General features: G+C 39.6%; 1 protein-coding gene across 2 annotated transcripts in view; it reads left to right on the forward strand.

The window, feature by feature from the left end:
- Positions 1-17,664, forward strand: part of tmem86a (transmembrane protein 86A) — a 28,779-nt gene extending 11,115 nt beyond the window's left edge. For both annotated transcript variants that reach the window (XM_059652014.1, XM_048545441.2), the window contains exon 3: positions 8,994-17,664. In XM_059652014.1, coding sequence (XP_059507997.1) covers positions 8,994-9,427 — 434 coding nt within the window. In that variant the 3' untranslated portion in view covers positions 9,428-17,664. The remainder of the gene's footprint in view (positions 1-8,993) is intronic.
- Positions 17,665-20,395: the final 2,731 nt, after the last annotated feature.

Here is a 20,395-nt window from a genome sequence, read left to right on the forward strand (position 1 = left end):
TTGTATTAATTTCTTAGAAATGGATTCTATTATTTTCCAAAATTGCTGGTTCCATCCTTCCTGCAGCAGAAGTCTTACATTTGCAATTTTTCAATATACTGGATGTATTTTGGATATATTCTTCTATTCTCTCAGCATACACCTTTTTTAAAATTGTAGTTTACAGACCATCAGGTACAGGGGCCTCGATATCATTTTGTCCAATGACTTTTTTCAGTGTTCCTTTCTCAAGTAATGACTATTTTAAGATCGCCCTCTTGATTTTCTACTCTTTTTTGAGATGACTTTTGTGTCTTTCACTGTCAAGCCAGGTGCAAGCACTTGATCAAATTCACATAAATTTGTTGGTCCCATCCTCAAAGGGTCCAATGCTTGCTTTAGCTTTCCTTTTTTATAGGTATTTTCTAATCAACACAACTCTGGAACAAGTTGGACTTGAACCTGGGCCTCCTAGCTCAGAGGTAGGGACAGTACCATGTGCTGCATGAGCCCTCATATGTACTTGTAGAACCTTCTACAATCTTTTTTTTTTGTATTTCTTGCTAGTCATCACTCATATTCTAATTTATTCAGCTTTATTACTTTGCAGGTTTTGAAAAAAGCCCCAACCTTCTCATCCATTACTAATTTTCATAGTATTGTCTGCCTTTTCATTCAATTTTAAATCTGCTTTATTCCTTGGTTCGCCACATGTTGCCCATCTTTTACATGAAGTCTTTCCTTCTCAATGGAATATATCTTTATTGAGATTTATGAAATATCTTCAAAAATGCCCACTATTATTTCTTTATCTTATCTTTTTACTATATGTTCCTAGTCCATTCTAACCACCTCTAACATTCATACCTTTGTTAATTATCTGTTTGTTACATTTAAGACATTAGCTTCAGAACCAAGATTTTCACCTTCAAAAGCAACGTAAGATTTTATTGTATTGTGATCATATTTGCCTAAAGATTCCCTTACTGGAGGTACGGATTCATTTATGACACAGATGGATGCCATTTAGCCGATCACGTTGCTGTGACTTCCCAAAAATCTAGTTGATCCAATATCTCTGGATGGCCGTGTGAAGATCAGCTGTTAGCAGCACTAAGGATTGGGTGAGAGAGGACCCTGATAGACAGTCAGTAGCATCTAGCAAAGCAGGCAACTGGTAGACCCAGAACAGACATTTTGAAAGAATCACTGAGCAGTGGCATCACAGGAAAGCTGCAAGGTGATTGGCTAGTGAGTGATTGCTCTTGAGAAGAGTGTGTAAGTAGCTGGAAATTATAAAATTCCATGCTTTTAACAAATTTCTTAAAAGGTAAAGATGTATTCTATTACTAAATTGCAGTATTACCGTAAGTAGTAAGGTGAATAACATCAAATTTACTAAATTTTTTTACAAAATAAAATTTAAGAATAATAATTAACCTTTCTGGAGAGGAATAGACCCATGAGAAAACAGAGTAGGGTAGAGGATAAATATGTTTCAGAGATAGCAGGAACTGCAGATGCTGGAGAATCTGAGATAACAAGATGTAGAGCTGAATGAACACAGCAGGCCAAGCAGCATCAGAGGAGCAGGAAGGCTGATGTTTCGGGGCTGGATCCTTCCTCATAAATGGGGGAGGGGAAGGGGTTTCTGAAATAAATAGTGAGAGAGGGGAAAGTGGATAGAAGATGGATAGAGGAGAAGATGGGTGGAGAGGAGACAGACAGGCCAATGAGGTGGGGATGGAGCCAGTAGAGGTGAGTGTAGGTGGGGGAGATGGGGAGGAGATGGGTCAGTCCAGGGAGGATGGACAGGTCGGGGGCGGGATGAGGTTTGTAGGCAGGAGATGGGGGTAGGGCTTGGCGTGGGAGGAGGGGATAGGTGGGAGGAAAGACAGGTTAAGGAGGCGGGGATGATCTGGGCTGGTTTAGTGATGTGGTAGGAGGAGGGGAGATTTTGAAGCTTGTGAAGTCCACATTGATACCATTGGGCTGCAAGTGGAATGTGAGTTCCTGCAGCCTTCAGGTTGCATTGTTGTGGCACTGCAGGAGGCCCAGGATGGACATGTCGTCTGAGGAATGGGAGGGGCAGTTGAAATGGTTCCCGACTGGGAGGTGCAGTTGTTTATTGCAAACCGAGCGTAGGTGTTCTGCAAAGTGGTCCCCAAGCCTCTGCTTGGTTTCCCCGATTTAGACGAGGCCGCAATGGGAACAGCAGATACAGTATACCACATTAGCAGATGTGCAGCTGAACATCTGCTTGAAGTGGAAAGTCTTCTTGGGCCTGGGATGGGGGTGAGGGGCGAGGCATAAGGGCAGGTGTAGCACTTCCTGCGGTTGCAGGGAAAAGTGCCGGGTGTGGGAGGGCTGGAGGAGAGTGTGGAACAGACAAGGGAGTCCCGGAGAGAGTGGTCACACCAGTAAGCAGATGAGGGTGGGGAGAGAAAAATGTCTGAGAAAAATGTCTTTGGTGGTGGAGTTGGATTGCAGATGGCTGAAGTGTTGGAGGATGGTGCATTGGATCAGGAGGTTGGTGGGGTGTTATTTGAGGACAAGGGGGTTCTGTTTTGGTTATTATTGCGGGGATGGGTTGTGAGGGATGAATTGTGGGAAATGTGGGAGACACGGTCAAGGGCATTCTCGACCACTACGGGGGTCAAGGTGCGGTCCTTGAAAAATGGGACATCTGATGTATGGGAGCGGAATGCCTCATCCTGGGAGCAGATGTGGCGGAGGTGAAGGAATTGGGAATAGGGGATGGCATTTTTGCAGGAAGGTGGGTGGGAGGAGGTCTGATGATGCACCTACCATCACCGCTGCTGCCGCCACCTACCCTGCTCCACCCACTGCCGACACAGCTCCACCCACCACTGACGCTGATGCAACTCTGCACACCACCAACGCAACTCCACCCACTGCCAATGTCGACGCACCGCCGCCCACCACTGCTGACACAGCCATAAGCTTCAGAGGAGACAGCAGCAGCCAGCCCTTCCGAGTCTTTACCATCCCTCCAGACCTCCCCCTTACTGAGGACGAACCGTCAGTCCTCGGTAAAGGGCTCGCCTTTGTCCCCCTCCACCCACACATCAATGATTACTGGTCACGTTTGGACATTGAGCAGTTTTTCCATGGCCTCCGCCTCCATGCTTACTTCTTTAACTGTGAGCCTAACCCTCCCTCTACTGACCCCTTCTACCACCTCCAACACACACCCCTCCTGGACACCACCCCAAGGCCTCCTACCCTTCCTCGACGACTTCATCTCTGACTGCCATCGAGACATGGATCGTGTCAACTTCTCCACCCCTCTCACCCACTCTAACCTCTCCCCTGCAGAATGTGCAGCCCTCCGCTCCAATTCCAACGTCACTATAAAACCCGTGGACAAGGTAGGTGCAGTTGTTGTATGGCGCACTGACCTCTACATCGCTGAGGCCAGATGCCAACTCTTCGACACCTTCTCCTACCGCCCCCTTGATCATGATCCCAGCCCCGACCACCAAACCATCCACAACCTCATCACCTCAGGTGGCCTTGCACCCACAGCCTCCAACCTAATCGTTCCCCAACCCCGCTTCTATCTCCTCCCCAAAATCCACAAACCTGACTTCCCTCGTTGACCCATTGTCTCCGCCTGCTTCTGCCCCACTGAACTTGTCTCCACCTATCTCGACTCCATTTTCTCCCCCTTGGTCCTGGAACTCACTACGTATGTCCATGACACCACCCATGCCCTCCAGCTCCTCCAGAACTTCCAATTCCCTGGTCGCCAACACCTCATCTTTACCATGGACGCCCAGTCCCTGTGCACCTGCATTTCCCATACAATGGCCTAAAGGCCCTTTGCTTCTTCCTGTCCTGCAGGCCCAACCAGTCCCCCTCCACTGACACCCTCATCTGCTCATCCTCACCCTCAACAACTTCTCTTTCAATTCCCCCCACCCCTGCCATACCCCTCCCCCCGCCACCTACATCCTTCCACATTCTTATCCAAATAATCATCCAATACTCTCTTTCAAGCTTCAACCGAACCTGCCGCCACTGTACTTTCAGGCAGTGTATTCAATACTCTGAGTAAAAACGTTTTAAATAATTTTACCCTCACTTATTTTGCGGCTCATTTTAAATCTACATCAACTTGGTATTATTTCTTTTACAAACAGGAAGAAGATTAGACAAAATATTAAAAAAAGGGAACAAAAGAAAGAGAACGATTCAAATATGAGTGAAAACTAGCTAGAAACATAGAAACATGTAAAACCTGTTTTTATTAATATTTAAACATGAGTTAAAGTAAGTATCTTCCTGTAGAAAGTGAGTCTGAGAAATTAGAAAGGAAAATTAAGAAAATAGCTGATCTATTAACAGGTACTTTGCATCTGTCTCCACTATATAGGATGTATATAACAGTGTGTCTGCTTGTTTTAGTCTCACCTCACAAAGGGAAACAGCCTCTCAGCAGCTACCTTATCAAGTTCCTTCAGGACCTTGTATGTTTAAATAAGATCGTTGTGTTATGCTGTAAAAGGTATAAGTCTAACTTGCTCAGTTTTTCCTCCATGAGATATCCTCTTCAGTTCAGGAATCAGTCAAGTGAATCTCTTCTGAACTGTTTGTAATTGAATTGTATCTTTTTAAGGACCTCAAACTGCACACTGTACTCCAACAATGCTTTAAAGGCAGTGTACAGTTACATCAACATTTCCCTATTTATTATTGAAGACCTTTTAAATTAAAAAAAACTGCATTTCCCTTCCTAATAACTTGCACCAGCTGCTAAAACACTGCACAGAGTTTTGTAGTCTGTCTCCATTCAGATAATATATTGGTTTCCAATTTCTCCTACCAAAATAGACAAGTTCACATTTTCCCATCTTATACTCTCAACTGCCAAATTCTTGCCTGCAGTCTTTACCTGCCTACATCCCTTTGAGTGTCCTCATGTTTAATTCAGTTATCTTTATGTCACCTGCAAATTTAGCTGCCATACATTCAGTCCCTTCATCCAAGCCATCAATATAAATTTCAAATGGTTGAGGCTGCAGCACTGATCTCGTCAGCCCAAAAATGACCCATTTATCGTTGCTCCCTTCTCTCTGTTAGCTAACTAGTACTTTATCCATGCTAATATGTTACACCATCCTGGTACTTTCGCCAAGTGTCTGTATTACAAGTACAGACTGCGTGTATTACTGAGTTATTCAATATCTTGGTGTGTAACATCAATCCCATTTACAGACTCATAGGGTCATGGAGATATACAGCACGGACATAGACCCTTTGGTCCAACTTGGCCATGCCGACAAGATATCCTGTATAAATCCAGTCCCATTTGCCAAGATTTGGCCCATATCCCTCTAAACCTTTCCCATTCATATACCCATCCCAATCATAGAATGATACAATCCCCATAGTGTGGAAACAGGCCATTTGGATCAGCAGGCCCACATCGACCCTCCGAAGAAAATCCCACCCAGACCCATTCCCCTACCCTATTCCTGTAACCCTGCATTTCCCATGACTAACCTACGTAGCCTGCATATCCCTGAACACTATGGGCAATTTAGCATAGCCAATCCACCTAACTTGCATAAGTTTGGACTGTGGGAGGAAACCGCGGGAGAGTGTGCAAACTCCACACGGACAGTCGCCCAAGGGTGGAATCAAATCTGGGTCCCTGGCGATGTGAGGCAGCAGTGCGAACTATGGAGCCACCATACCCCCCACGGTATAAGATACCTTTTAAATGTTGTGATTGTACCAACTTCGATCACTTTCTCTGGCAGCTCATTCCATACATGCACCACTCTCTGTATAATAACATCCCTTTTATATCTTTCCCCTTTCACCTTAAACCTATGCCCTCTAGTTTTCGACTCCCTCACCCTAGGGAATGCCTTGCTATTTACCCAATACATGCCCCTCATGATTTTATAAGCTTCTATAAGGTGACCCCTCAGCCTCCAACCCTCCAGGGAAAATAGCACCAACCTATTCAGCATGTCCCTATAACTCAAACCCTCCAACCCTGGCAACAGCCATATAAATCTTTTCTGACACCTTTTGAATTTCTCAACCGTCTTCCATAGGAGGGAGACCAGAATTGCATGCAGTACTCCAAAAGTTGGAATTGGCCGAACCAATGTCCCGTACAGCTTCAACATGACCTTTCAAATCCTATACTCAATGTACTGACCAATAAAGACAAGCATACCTAATGCCTTCTTCACTATCCTATCTACCTGTGACTCCAGTTTCAAGGAACTATGAACCTGCACTCCAAGGTTTCTTTGTTCAGCAACACTCCCTGGGACCTTACCATTAAGTGTATAAGTGCTGCCCTGATTTGCCTTTCCAAATTGCAGCACCTCATATTTATCTAAACTAAACTCCATCTGTCACTCCTCAGCCCATTGGTCCAGATGATAAAGATCCTGTGGTACTCTGAGGTAACCTTCTTCGCTGTCCACTACGCCTCCAATTTTGGTGTCATCTGCAAACTTACTCACCGTACCCCCTATGTGCATATCCAAATCATTTGTATAAATGACAAAAAACAGTGGACCCAGCATCGATCCTTGTGCTACCCCACTGGTCACAGGCCTCCAGTCTGAAAAGCAACCCTCCTCTACCACCATCTGTGTCAGAGTCATAGATTCATACAGCAAGGAAGCAAACTCTTCAGTCCAACTTATCCCCATTGACCAGACATCCCAATGTGACTTAGTCCCATTTTCCAGCATTTGGCCCATACCCCTGTTATCCCTTCCTATTCATATACTCATCCAGATACCTTTTAAATGTTGTAATTTTTACTTGCCTCCACTGGTTCCTCTGGCACCTTGTTTCATACACATTCCCACCTTCTGTGTGAAAAGTTATCCTTCAGGTCATTTTAAAATCTTTCCCCCTCAACTTAAACGTCTAGTTTTGGACTCCCCACTCTGGAGAAAAATGCACCCTATTCGTGCTCCTCATAATTTTATAAACCTCTATAAGGTAAGCCTACAGCCTCTCACACACCAGGGGGGAAGAAAGCCCGAGCCTACTCAATCGTTCCGAATAATTCAAACCCACCTGTCCTGGCAACATCTGTGTAAATTTTTCTGCACCCTTTCAAATATAACAACATCTTTCCTATAGAACGGCGACCAGAATTGCACGCAGTATTCTAAAAGTTGTCTCGCCAATGTCCTGTACAGCTGCAGCATGATGCCCCAACTCCAAGATTCCATGTTCTGACCAATGAAGGCATGCTAAATGTCTTCTTCATTACCCTGTCTACCTGTGACTCAATTTCCAAGGAACTGTGCATCTGCATGTCTAAGTCTCTTTGTTCGGCAACACTTCCCAGGGCGCTACCATTATCTGTATAAGTCTTGCCCTTGTTTGCCTTACTAAAATGCAACACCTAACATTTATCTAAATTTAACTCCATCTGCCATTGGCCATCTGATCTTCACTGTCCACTACACCACCTATTTTAGTATCATCTGCAAACATACTAGCCAAGCCATGCTAAATTGCTCTGTGTAGATAAGGTGGGTTGTAGGGCTGGGTCTGTGTGGGATGCTCTGAAGGTCAGTATGGACTTGTTGGGCTGAAGGGCCTGTTTCCACACTGTCGGGGTTCTACGATCATTTCAAAAAAATGCCTCCAATATTCACATCCAAATCATTTATATAAATGACAAAAAGTAGTGGACCCAGCACCAATCCCTGTGGCACAACTCTGGCCAAGGTGCCTAGCCCAAAAGACAAACCTCTACCACCACCCTCTGTCTCCTACCTTCAGGCCAATTTTATATCAAACTGGATTACTCCCCCTGGATCCGGCATGATCCAACTACTAACCAGTCTATCATGCAGAGCCTAGTTGAATGCTGAAGTCCATATAGACAATGTCTGTTGCTCTGCCTTCACCAATCTTCTTTGTCACTTCAAAAAAAACCTAATCAAGTTAGTGACACATGATTCCCCATGCACAAAGTCATGTTGACTATCCTTAATCCCTTGTCTTTCCAAATGCATGTTGATCCTTTCTCTCAGAACAACAACTTACCTACACTGACATAAGACACATTAGTCTACAATTCCCTGGCTTTTCCTTACAGCCTTTCTTAAATAATGGTAGTACATTAGCTAATCTCCAGTCTTTCGGCACCTCACTTATGATATAAATAACTCAGCAAGGGGCCCAACAATTTCTTGCCTAGCTTCCCTCAAAGTTCTGAGAAACACCTGATAAGTTCCCAGGGATTTGTCTACCTTTATACATTTTAAGGCCTCCAGCACCTCCTATTATGTAATATGAACTATTTTCAAGACATCACTATTTATTTGCCCAAGTCTTCCATGTCTTTCTACGCAGTAAATACTGACATGAAATATTCATTTAGTATTTCACACATTCCCTGTGATTTCACACATAGGTGGCCACGTTAATCTTTAAGAGGCCCTTTTCTCCTCCTAGTTACTCTTTTTTTTGTTCTTAATGTATTTATAGAATCACTTTGGATTCTGCTTAACTCTATTTGCCAAAGCTATCTGATGTCCCCTTTTTGCCCTCCTGATTTCCCTCTTAATTATACTGCAACTGCCATCATACTCCTCTGAGGATTCACTGGATTCCAGCTGTCTGTACCTGACATACGCCTCTTTTTTTTCTTGACCAGAGCGGATTGCACAGTTTTTATGAGCAGAGGTCATTGGAGTGGGAACCGTATTTGATTTTTGATTCTCCCCCGTAGCCAATAGATGTTGAAACCAGTTGTATTGCCATTGGTTGATCAGCTAACTCATGGCAATTTTGTAAATCAAACCAGGAACCTTTTAGAACTGATTGTCCATTCTGGAGCGTTTATTTATCAACAGAGGCATTTTGAAAAAAACTTCTATAATCTCCTCGCTTTGTTTTAAACTTCCAATGTTGCAAATTTTTATTTAATTCTGATCTTTATATTTCAATCCAGAAATTGTTTTATTCACTCTGTTTTGTTTTTGACTCCTCAGGCCTGCTCATGTTTGCAATTACGCACATTCTCTACACCTCAGCCTTTGGAATGAAGCCCCTGAATCCTGAACCTGGCTGTGGAGTTGTGGTTATTTGTGGAATATTTTACTGCTTGCTGTACCCGTATCTTTCTGGCCCCTTCACCTATCTGGTGGCAGTTTACATTGCTCTGATTGGATTCATGGGCTGGCGAGCCATTGCAGGAGTGCAACTTTTCAACGATCTCTGGACATGGACCAAACTCTGTGCCTGCCTCGGAGCCGTACTTTTCATGGTGTCTGACCTTACCATTGCCGTCAATAAGTTTTGTTTCCCTGTGCCTTACTCCCGGGCCATCATCATGGCCACTTACTATGCTGCCCAGATGCTCATTTCCCTGTCAGTTGTGGAATGCAAGGATGATAATGATGGGAACATCAGAAAGATGAACTGAGAGACAAACCTCCTCTCCCAATAATACAACAAAGTATTCCTGAGTTCCATAGCCACAGAAACCTGGAAACCAACGGTGTGATCTGATTTAGAGCCACATGATTTATTTTCATTGGTTTGCTTCTGTGTTAGTTTATCATTAACTGCAGACTACTTCTTGGAGGTAAAAAGGTGTAATTGCAGTGGTTGAAACCAGGACGGACATTACTCAAACTGAAATCTAGCGAGATGTTCTCATCATACTGCACTTATTGTTTTGTTGTGAACTCCCTTCCCATCAGTAAGGAGATAAAAATGGCCCAAATTCATTTTAGTAAGTATCCCTAGCATCAGAGAATGAGCAGATCTTGCATTGCAAAACTGAATTCTATGACATTGTTAATTTCAGAGTCATTCTCATTAACAGTGTTCTTAAATACCCTTTCCTTGTAGTATTTGGAGGAGTTGTAATTAATATTAGTTGTTTGATACATAATTTCAGAACAAAACTATAATTACATTTAAAGGGAATTGGAAAATATTTGAAAGGGAAAAATGTAAAAGAAAGGATCAATCAACATTTGGAAAATGACAACCCGGAAAAGATCGCTTGGTCCATTCAAACTGTCCCAAATAGATATAATGTCTTGCACAACATAGTGAGCATGTTCCCATCCCATCCTTCTGGGTGAGGTGAGAAACCAGACACAAATCCAGGCCAGTTAATGGGAGTGGTAGGGGAAATAGGAAAAATTCCTTTTTGACCTCCTGAGGAAATCAGTACTAGCCCAGGGGACCACTCTGGCTTTGATTCACATTCTACAATACCTACCTCTTGTACAAATGTTCTTTGCTTCAAGGAATTGTTAGGGAATTGTGATTAAAATAGGCACTGCCAATTGAAGAACAGTTGCAGGGTTGTTGGCCAAGTGATCATTTTCTGTGTTGCAGTTTTTGTAGTGTTTTGTTTGTGATGTACAAATTGCTATATGCTGATTCATGTAATACTCATAATGTTTGCAGTGACTAGAGGGACCTAATTTTAAGTTGTGATGGTACATCTTTTCTTTTAAAAATGTGATGTGTTTCAATCTTTAAACAATAACCTATTTTCACTGTCCTAGGCCAGGTGCTGTGGGAAAGATCTACCCTTTACTGTAATGTGATTTAGGGGGAAGTTCAACACGGCTGTTTTTTTGCATTCAGTGTATTCTGGTGCTAACCAACACTGACGTTATGTCAGTGTAGAGAATAATTTCATAAGTATTTGTGATGGGGACCATTGCCAAATGAGAAAAGATTGATGGAAGTAGAGTGCTTAAATTCTGAAACGTGTAACTGATGGTGGGGTCTCCTTGCTGGTATCACGTATTCAGAAAATCACTTCCATATTCTGTTTTTGCCATGCAGCATTCCACAGAATTTAAGCTCAGAATTAAATTGTACTAAAATATAAAAATCAAATGTTTTGCCTAGAAGTCACAAATTTATGTCACATTATTTTAATTTGTACTCTTAATTCTGTCAGTTTTGAAGGTGTTGACACAAGCTGGGATGTGGTTCAAAGGCTGCAAATAGTCTGGTCCTTATCAAGCACCCATGAGTAAGCTGGAGTAGTGAGTGAAAAGCCATTTTCACTGTGGTATCCCAGCTGAACTTGGTCATACCCTCTACTTGTGTCTTCACATGCAGTCTTTCTAACAGACATTGCTGAACAGCAATCGTGACATTTTCTTTCTTCAATATCTCAACCTCCATCCAGAGACATTCAGAAGCTGTGAAACACCTGGTAATTCTAAACAGATTCAGGATCGAATCTGAATCTTTCATGGTTTGGCAACTCATTATCTTAATGGGTCAAAGCCACTTGCTCTTGACAGTTAATCTGAAATTTCGTCCGTATTTCACATTCTGATTGTGTTTAATTCTATGGGTTTCCTTGTATCAAAACAGTCAGAGTATCTGAAAGGATTTCTCTTCTAATACTATTTCTCCAATTGAATGTACTCAGTTGTTTACTCAGTGTAAGGACATTCATAACTTGTACTCTTGGTTGAGGAGTGACTGTAAGGGTTTGTAAGAAATTATGCAATGGCCGCTAGGACCTCTTTTGTTCAAAGTACTTTTTGTTTCAAATGCCATTCCTCTCCAGAGGCGCTGGAGAGTTCAAGAACCTCTGAAATTTCAGAACCTGTCTTTTTAGTTACAAAACGCAAAGATTGCGGAGTATTCTGAACAAAAGATATTGCTCCTGAACTTGCCTTTCTTTTCATAGGTATGTATCAGAGCCCAATTTTCCATTTTACTAGTTTATTACTTGCTTCTTTCTCAGTATTCAGACAAAAGGGTTTCTTTTTACAACTGAGAGTGCAGTAAAATTGCAGCACCAAGTAAGAATAATAGGCATTACTATTAAATATCCATTGGCTTCAGTGTACTAATAAGTGTTACCAACCTGAGAACTTTCTTAGATAAGGCAGTTTTGTGCTCATTGGAGAGAGAAACACAGAAACATGTAGGTACAGGAGAATTACATAGACATCTACGCATATAAAAAAATCCTGAGTTAGATCTATATATTGATAATTATAACTGCTTCCTGTGCTTATGATACATATACCGCTGTGTGTAGCTGTCTTCTCAACCTGCAGTATTTAGATTGTCGTATAACTGTATTGTGTCGACTATATATAAAGTCATCTGTAACTGTCTTTTGTATCTACAGTATTTAGACTGCTGTGTAACTGTAGTGTGTGCCTGCAGTATACAGACGGTTGTATGTAATTGTCTCCTATCTGTACGGTAAATAGACTGTATGCTGAAACTGATTGTAATGCCTTTAACAGTGCTATGGCTAAGATCAGTTAACACAGCACAGGCTAATATCAAGCATGGAAATTTCCTTTTCTATGTTACTGAGTTACTGTTTGCATTATCTAGCTGAAGCATCAGGAATTCTTGTAAATTCTGTACTGACCTCTCTGATACGTAGACTGTGTTCTTTAGAAATATTCAGACGTACTGATCTTTAGAATTATGGATGGTTAAAATTAAGCTGTGATAATATAATCTTTACTGAACGATTTCGATGGAATCATAAACCACAAGAGCAGTCTTTCTTCCATCAGTTTTGGTGAGACGTACACTGATGACAGTTTAAACAGCACCATTTGTTAACCAAATGTGTTAAATAATTCAGCTAATTTTATTAAAAACCAATGGTTTTAATCAATAATTAAATCATAAAATTCAAAGAACAATGTGAAAGTAAATGGTACACTAGGTTAGGAACTGGTCTTTCACTCTGGTATCTTAATTGAAATTTACTGGATGGAATTTTGTGTAAAGGTATCAAGAACCAAATATTGCCTGCTGCCTGGAAGAGCACTGGAGAGAGGAGATCTCAATTCAGTCTCTAGTAATCAGAGATACATGGCACAAAATTACTCCCAATGTGATAGTGGCTGACATTAAATTGACAAATTTGCGAGAGAACTGAAGGCTGAGAATTAAAAACAATGTACATTGCAATTAGGCGTGTTTTTGTGACTTTGGAACTGAAGTACTGTATATTATTGGAGGCAGAGTGGATGAACTGAGAACTTGGTGCTGACAGTCAAAGCACAGCAGAAAGTATTGTAGCAATAATATCTATTCTCTTTCTGAATATAGAATAATAATAAACAAAACTCATTTTCAATTCGCAAGTTGGCATGATAAAGAACTTTCTCCAGAAACAAAGACGTGATCTATTAAGACACGTACATTTGAGCTGTTAGAACACAATTTTAAATATAATAAGGTATTAATAACATAGGACTGTTGGGTATTACGTCAACAATATTATACCAACCTAGGTGAAGAACTAGTGCAGGACATCACCAAAGTTTAAAATAACAGAAAAAAAAATAAAGTAAATGAACATGAAGGTTCTGAAAACTTAGTTTCAGGGGGATGGAAAGACAGAGGGGGCCAAGGAGACTCAAAACTTGGTGTCCTGTGGAATAATGAGAGTCTGAGAGAGAATAGGGGAGAAAGGCGGGCATTTAGATTAACAAGAAGAAGAAAGGAAACGTAGAGGAGTAGTGATCTCAACAATATTGCAAAGGTAAGGAGAGAAGGAAAGTTTCCAACGGATAAAGAAATGTCAGAGATTAGAGATAAGACAAATATTTCTTAATATAAAACTAACATTTTCTTGCATCATATCCATGTATGCAAGAAAGCGGTAAGAAGAACTTGGAAACTTTAAAGATATCTTAAATTTCATTTTTAATGTTAACTTCAAGCTGACATTCAGATTCTGATGACTGAAGCAAGTATGTGCACACACAGCTGATTTCCCTGGTCAGAGCAACATGAGCCAGTTTTATTGACTGAAGGTTAACATTCCAGGCTAATGACTGTTAATCAGAATGGTGAAAATGAAATGCTAATTCTGTTTCTCTCTGCATAGATGTTGCCGGACCCTCAGAGTGCTTTCAGGAATTTGTTTTAATTTCAAACTTAAGTGGAGCTAAAATTTGGGGGAACTTGTGTAAAGCAGGCTTCCCAACCATATTGGCCTGTTAAATCACAACAGTTAAGACTTGAAGTTGATATTATTTAAATGAAGCATTTTAGAAAAATTTTAGAGATCAGGTTGGCGTATTTTTCTAGTTAAATCTGTTTTCAGTACACAGGTCAAGAAAGAAACAAGCCAAATATTGCAAGGCAAGAGAGAAACAAAAATAGCAATGTTCTGTAGTTGAGGTAAAAATATGATAAAGAAAACACAGAGCAGTACTATTTTTTAAAAAATACAACGAATTTTGGAAATTAAAGATGCAACTTTTTCCCAACTGTGTGAGGACAATTCTGTTTAACTCTATTAAAATTCTCTCTTCTTTCTTGAAGGCACAAGCTCATAATCTTGGAAATGTTCTCAATTTGTCATGCTTTATGCATTAACTTAGCTAGGAAGCTATTTGGACTGCATCAAAGTCAGCCCATTCCTTTTCCATTCAAAATCTACAAACTCTGATCAGGAATGGGCTCTTTGAATAAGCTTACTGATGTTAAGGCCAATTGTAAACTTCCTGCTTTCAAGTTTTAATCAGTTGACTAATTGTTGACATTTTAAAACCTTTTTCTGTATTATTTTAGAGACTGATGTCACATGGAATTTCCTATAGTTCCATACATATGCAGCTGTGTTTTGGGAGAAGATGGAGTGTATGTGTTCTTTTGTAACTGAATTGCAGTAGCTACAAGATTGATGCCTGATGACTGTGTCTACTTTTGATCTAACTGTGGGCACAGGACAAGTGTTTGTGTTCACTGTCAATGATACTCTGTAATTTATTTTATTACCTATAATGTGGTGTATATAGAAACCTAAAATGTGGTGTACATAGTCTTGAAGTGCCCTAGAGTGCCCAATATATACCAATTTAAAGAAGCAATTCACTCAGCAGAATGTATGGAATGTGTACATGCCAGGAGTGCAATTAATTGTTCTACGTCAATAATGCACTCTGGATTAAAGGATAATAATCACTCTACTCTGGCATCTGTGTACAGTTGTATGTCTGTTTACAGTTTATTCAAGTAAAGGGGAATGACTGTTGTACGGTACTGTACAGCTCTGTGTCTCAGTTTCAGATCTAGCAACAATTGTATATATAAACACCTTGGTTGGTAGCAGAGGAGATGCTTTTGTGAATAGATTTTATAGTATTTATATAGCTGGCAGATGAGATGAGTGCAGGACTCAACTTCATTGTTTGCATCTATGAGGAATGTAGTCTTGCATAATGGTTTTCTGTATTGTAAGCTTGGTTCAATTAAAAGAGCTTGCAGAAGTTTGCAGGTTGAAATCTTTCACCAAGAAATGAGCTGCTTGGTCACAGCACACACTTCAGTGAAGTGCTGACCTTCTGCTAAGGTATTAAATTGAGAACCTGCCTACCTGTTCAAGTCCCATGGCTTTATTAAAAAGAACAGAATTTGCCTGGCGACTTGTCTGAACATACCTTTCAGTCACCACTACCATAAAAACACATTGATAACTTATTCATCTAATTGCTTTTTGTGAGCTTTTGTGGAAATTTCTTTGCAATTCTTAGTAATTAATCTAATATACTAAGTTTCTGAAACATTGATAAAGTACTTTAGAAATGTAGGTCTTTCTTTTACATAGGTTAGTGCTTTATTTCACAGACTGACTAAACAATGAAAGGCAAATAGTATTCTTTTCTAAACTTCTGTAGGCTTTTAATTTACTTTCTTCAGTGTAAAACATTACAATAAGCGCATGGGAACCAAACTTCACATTTTTACTTCACTTGTATTGGAATTTTCTTTCCTAGAATTGAGGATTGTTGCTGAAGGAATGTTAAGTGGACACATACTACCCCTCCATATTTACTCATTAAATAAATGTGGATCTAGATAAGTGCCAAATGTTTAGTCATAAAGCACTTCACAGCCAAGAACACTTGGCTGCCCTCGCCCAACATCACCTTGCTTCAGCAGAAGGCACTGAACAGAGATCAGATGTAGGAACCTGACTTACTTTGTTTAACAGAAGATAAAAATAAAAATAGAGGCCAAATATAGCTGTTTTCACCATTGTCAGCATTTGTATACCTTAAGGTTGTACTGTTAGGATAGGTTTCATGACATCTGCTGAAATATTTGGTATTTAGACCTATTATTACCTTAATGTTATATATGCTATACTCTATGAAAGTCCAATATATTTGCAATCAAAACAAAATAATTATCTGGTTAAATAAAACAAATCCTTGTTGAAATAGCAGACAGAAGAATTTGATAATGTGTTAAGTGCCTGAAATGTAATATTTCTCAGAAGTACTTTTAGTGTTTTCATCCCAGTTATTTAATACCCAGGGACATTGTAATCCTGATATATAAAATTTGTTTATTTTAGATATCTGCACTGTTGGTGAAAGTTTTAACACATTATTCAGTATTTTTAAGAATTGGTACATGGAATACTTGCATTGTAATGTCCCTTTTTCCTTGTGCGAAACAAAGGTGGTGATACTAGATTGTTTCATAACTTTGATCAGTATTTGTTCATATTTATGAGGATTGTGTGGCTTTCCTGACAAGGGTAAGGATTGACACTTGTATAAGCAGCACATCTGTTAACTCGAGAAAACAATGGATTGCAAGCTGACTGTCTTTCCAATACATGCTCTGTTAGGACCTTCCATCTTAATGTAATCTGTATCTATGATAAAGCTGACAACTTTTTAGAAGTAATACAGCAAAACATAAAGATTGAAACTGCTTTGCAGACTTTACTTCAGTGGGTTATATTTGTATTTGTGGTTTTTTTTTCATTTCTAATTTTAGGAATTTTGTTTTACAGTAGGAGGAACGTGGCTGCTATTCTGTACCAGTACTCCATTTCTAGCTGAATGACTGTTGGTTGAAGTGTTTTGTTTTCAATGATAAAGTAGAATCCTAATTAAATGTGAATCTAATTACAGAAACAGTGCAAGCTTGGTTTATATCTGGTTTTTACTAATACATAAGAACTGGACTTTCTGCTCTTTGGTAATTAATAGGAGAATCTAGCCGTATCATAGTATGTCAATATAATAGAATGGAAAGTACCAACTCAGACACAATCTTAAGATATGTTGCATTTTATTGTACAATTTCCTTTAGGGCTGGTTGCTATTCATCCCAGTTTAGACTAGAAACAGTTATGGCAAAATGTAATAACCTTACTTTAAACAGTTATTTCTTTTTAATAACCAGTTTTAGTTTTATAATTGATGAATCTGTACGCAGCTCTATGCATCTACCATGCAATAACTACTGCTGTATCAATTACTTTGGGGCACAACAGCCAATAATAGCCCATTTCATGATTAGTTGACCAATATTGTCTATCCTATAATTCCATAGATCAACTAGCACACAATGTTACTGAACTCTTGTGTGAATATCCTGTTGGTGTTACCACAGTGCATGCATTGAATAATCTGTATCTTAATATTCAGAAGGTAGCTACCTTTTGGTTTGCATATTTCTGTTATGTATCCTGGTTTGCTTTTGTCTTCATTTTTATTATAAAGTGTTTATTTTAATTGTAAGAGATAATGCCGTGAAATCATTCTTCACCTATAGTGTAAAATGGATGGCAATGAATGGCTGCCTGTTTTACATCATGTTTGATTCTTTATTCCTTTGATGTCAGTGGGGCTGCCTAATGTCTGTTAATAAATTGTACAAAGAAAATTGGTGTACTTCATTTGTTAACCAGCCAATATGATCTCATCCCCGTTTTTTAAATTGCAGAATCCTCAGTGAGATACTGTTCTGTGGATGCTACTGGCACTATGCCTGGATGTTTCTGATTCATGTGTGAACATAGGCTTTGAACATTGGCAGAGTATTTAGCTGTTCAGTCTATCATCAAGCATGCATTCTCTAGCATAGCATCATGGAATGGTTATACCAAAGAAAGACTCCAACTTGCTTATTAGGTCTGAACCAGCTCTCAACTAGACCAATTCAGCTAACTTACCCCTGTGATTTTTTTGTTTCTTTAGATACTTATCCAATTCTCTTCTGAAAGCCATAATTGAATCTGCCTCCACTATACTGTCAAGCAAATGTATTCAAGATCATAACCTCTCATCGCATGAGAAAAGCTTTTCCTCATATTGTCTTCAACTCGTCTGTGGGAAAATAAAAACATTAATCACTATTCTCTTTTTCCTGTCAGTCGGACCAACTAATCCAGACTGCTATTGTTCCTTTTATGTCATAGGCTAATTTGAAATCTGTGTACACCCATGAATTCACTGTCATTTCCTCAAAAAGTCCACAATTCGCCTTTAATGAATTAAACCATAGATGGTCAAGTGACTATATTTTTATCCCAGATTATCATTTCTAGAGGCTTTCTCACCACTGAAGCTAAACTGATTGGCCTGCTGCAACTGGGTTTATCTTTACATGAATTTTTTTGAACAAGCATATAACATTTGTACTCCTCCAGTACTCTGTAGCTGAGGAAATTGGAAGATTATGGACAGTACATCTGGAATTTCCATACTTGCTTCACTAAGTATCTTCGGATATATCCCAGTTATCACGAGTATCATCAATCCAAGCTCAGGAAGTCTTTCCAACATCTCTTCTTTCTCAAATTTTAAACCTATCTAGCATTTCAAGTATTTTTTGTCATGCACAATGAATGTGCCAAATCTTCTTTCTTGTAAAGACAGATTCAAAGCACTTAGACCAGCAGGGCTCAAATTACACAGGGGCAGCAGACAAACTTGCTCTCAAAAGCCATCAAAATACATACAAAGATTCAATTATGGGAGTGGTCACTTAAAGATCAGCACCTCAAAATAGAAGAAACAAATTCCTTGAGGAACTGTTCCTCTAAAGATTCTGTGTTTCCTGATTTTGCCGATCCTCCAGAGACAGAATATACGATTAGAGAATTAGCAGTGTGGAGGCTCAACATTGATAGGGAGAACTTATCCAAAAACATTTCTTTGCAAAGAAAATCTTTAATTGGCAGGTAAAATATCCTCAATATGGTATCTTTCACATTAATTTAATTCTTCTCTCTTAGCTGTCTGTGCAATTTGATGTTCAAAGGCCAATACAAAATAAGATGTGAGAGCTTTAGAATAGACAATGAAATAAACTTCTACATATTGAGTTGAGAAGCTGAGATTTCATTTGCATGATTGTTGGCAATAGCAGTTGTGGACAAATGGAGGACCAAAATGAAGTTAAAGATTTAGGGAACAGTGTCGGTAAGTGTGAATGAAAAGAGCCAGATTCTCCATTTTCATGTTGCAACGTAACATTTGATTTCAACATGCAGATGAGTTAGAGAACATAAAGCAGGCATTCTTTTTTTCTCCCCAATGAACCATATTTACAAACAGGAAAGGAAACTAAAAGTTTAAAAAAGGAAATGTTTACACTATGTACATGGAATGACCATGTGGGTTACACTGAGCCGATAATTCCTTTGTCTATCCACCCCCCCACCCACATAAAAGACACCCTCCAAGACACTGTAAGACACTAGGAGAGCCCTACATGATATTTTGTAGTCACTTGAACATTTAGGTGATGCCAGTTTAATGTCTTATCCAAAAGGACAATTGCCAGCATCATAGTTTGACACCTTGGAGAGTTAGGGAGCTGGAAGAGATTACTAGGTAGGGAGTGAGGATGTGAAAGGATTTTAAAACAGGAGAATTTTAAAGTTGATGTTGCTTGACTGGGAGCTACAAATCTTCTCAAAACTCGATATATTTCATCTATCCAAAGAAGAAAACCTTTTTACAAAAAACAACAATAGCAGAAGATGCTATCTGACTCTAACACCCCAAAGGATTAGTTAAAGTGAAAATGAAAATATAGCCTCAAGAAAACATAATATGCATTGAGAATTTCTCAAGAGCTCCCAAAGACAGAAGTATTTTGACTCTTGCACAGTAGTGATCATAAATTTGTATACTCTTGCTCCAAAACCCAAAAGCTGAAGCAACAGGAATATCAACACTATCACCTTAAGCCAAACTGCCTAAAGATAGACTGGGGTTTGGCCCTTTGGCTGTCAAGTCCATATGGCTCAATTACACACTTTATGAATTATGCCAAATGGAACCTTCATTTTACATTCATGTATCACTGACTCTGGATTAATCTGGCAAGGAAAATGTGGAAGTAGAGGAAGAGGAGTCATAATTGATATCTGATGCTTTTAAATGATATAAATTGTTAGGGTCACATAAAAAAAACTGCTGATGCATTAAAATGTAGACATTTTTCACCTACATGCCTTCTCAACATGTTCATCAATTGTTTCTCTCCAATTAAGATTTTAAAAAGTTCTTGGAAGAGGTTATCACCTGCAAGGCTTACATCTGTTTTCCACCCTTAATTGCCCTTGTATTGATCAGCTCTTCAGGCAATTTGAGAGTTGACCACA

Source organism: Stegostoma tigrinum, chromosome 17 (assembly GCF_030684315.1).
Source record: "Stegostoma tigrinum isolate sSteTig4 chromosome 17, sSteTig4.hap1, whole genome shotgun sequence".
NCBI lineage: Eukaryota > Metazoa > Chordata > Chondrichthyes > Orectolobiformes > Stegostomatidae > Stegostoma > Stegostoma tigrinum.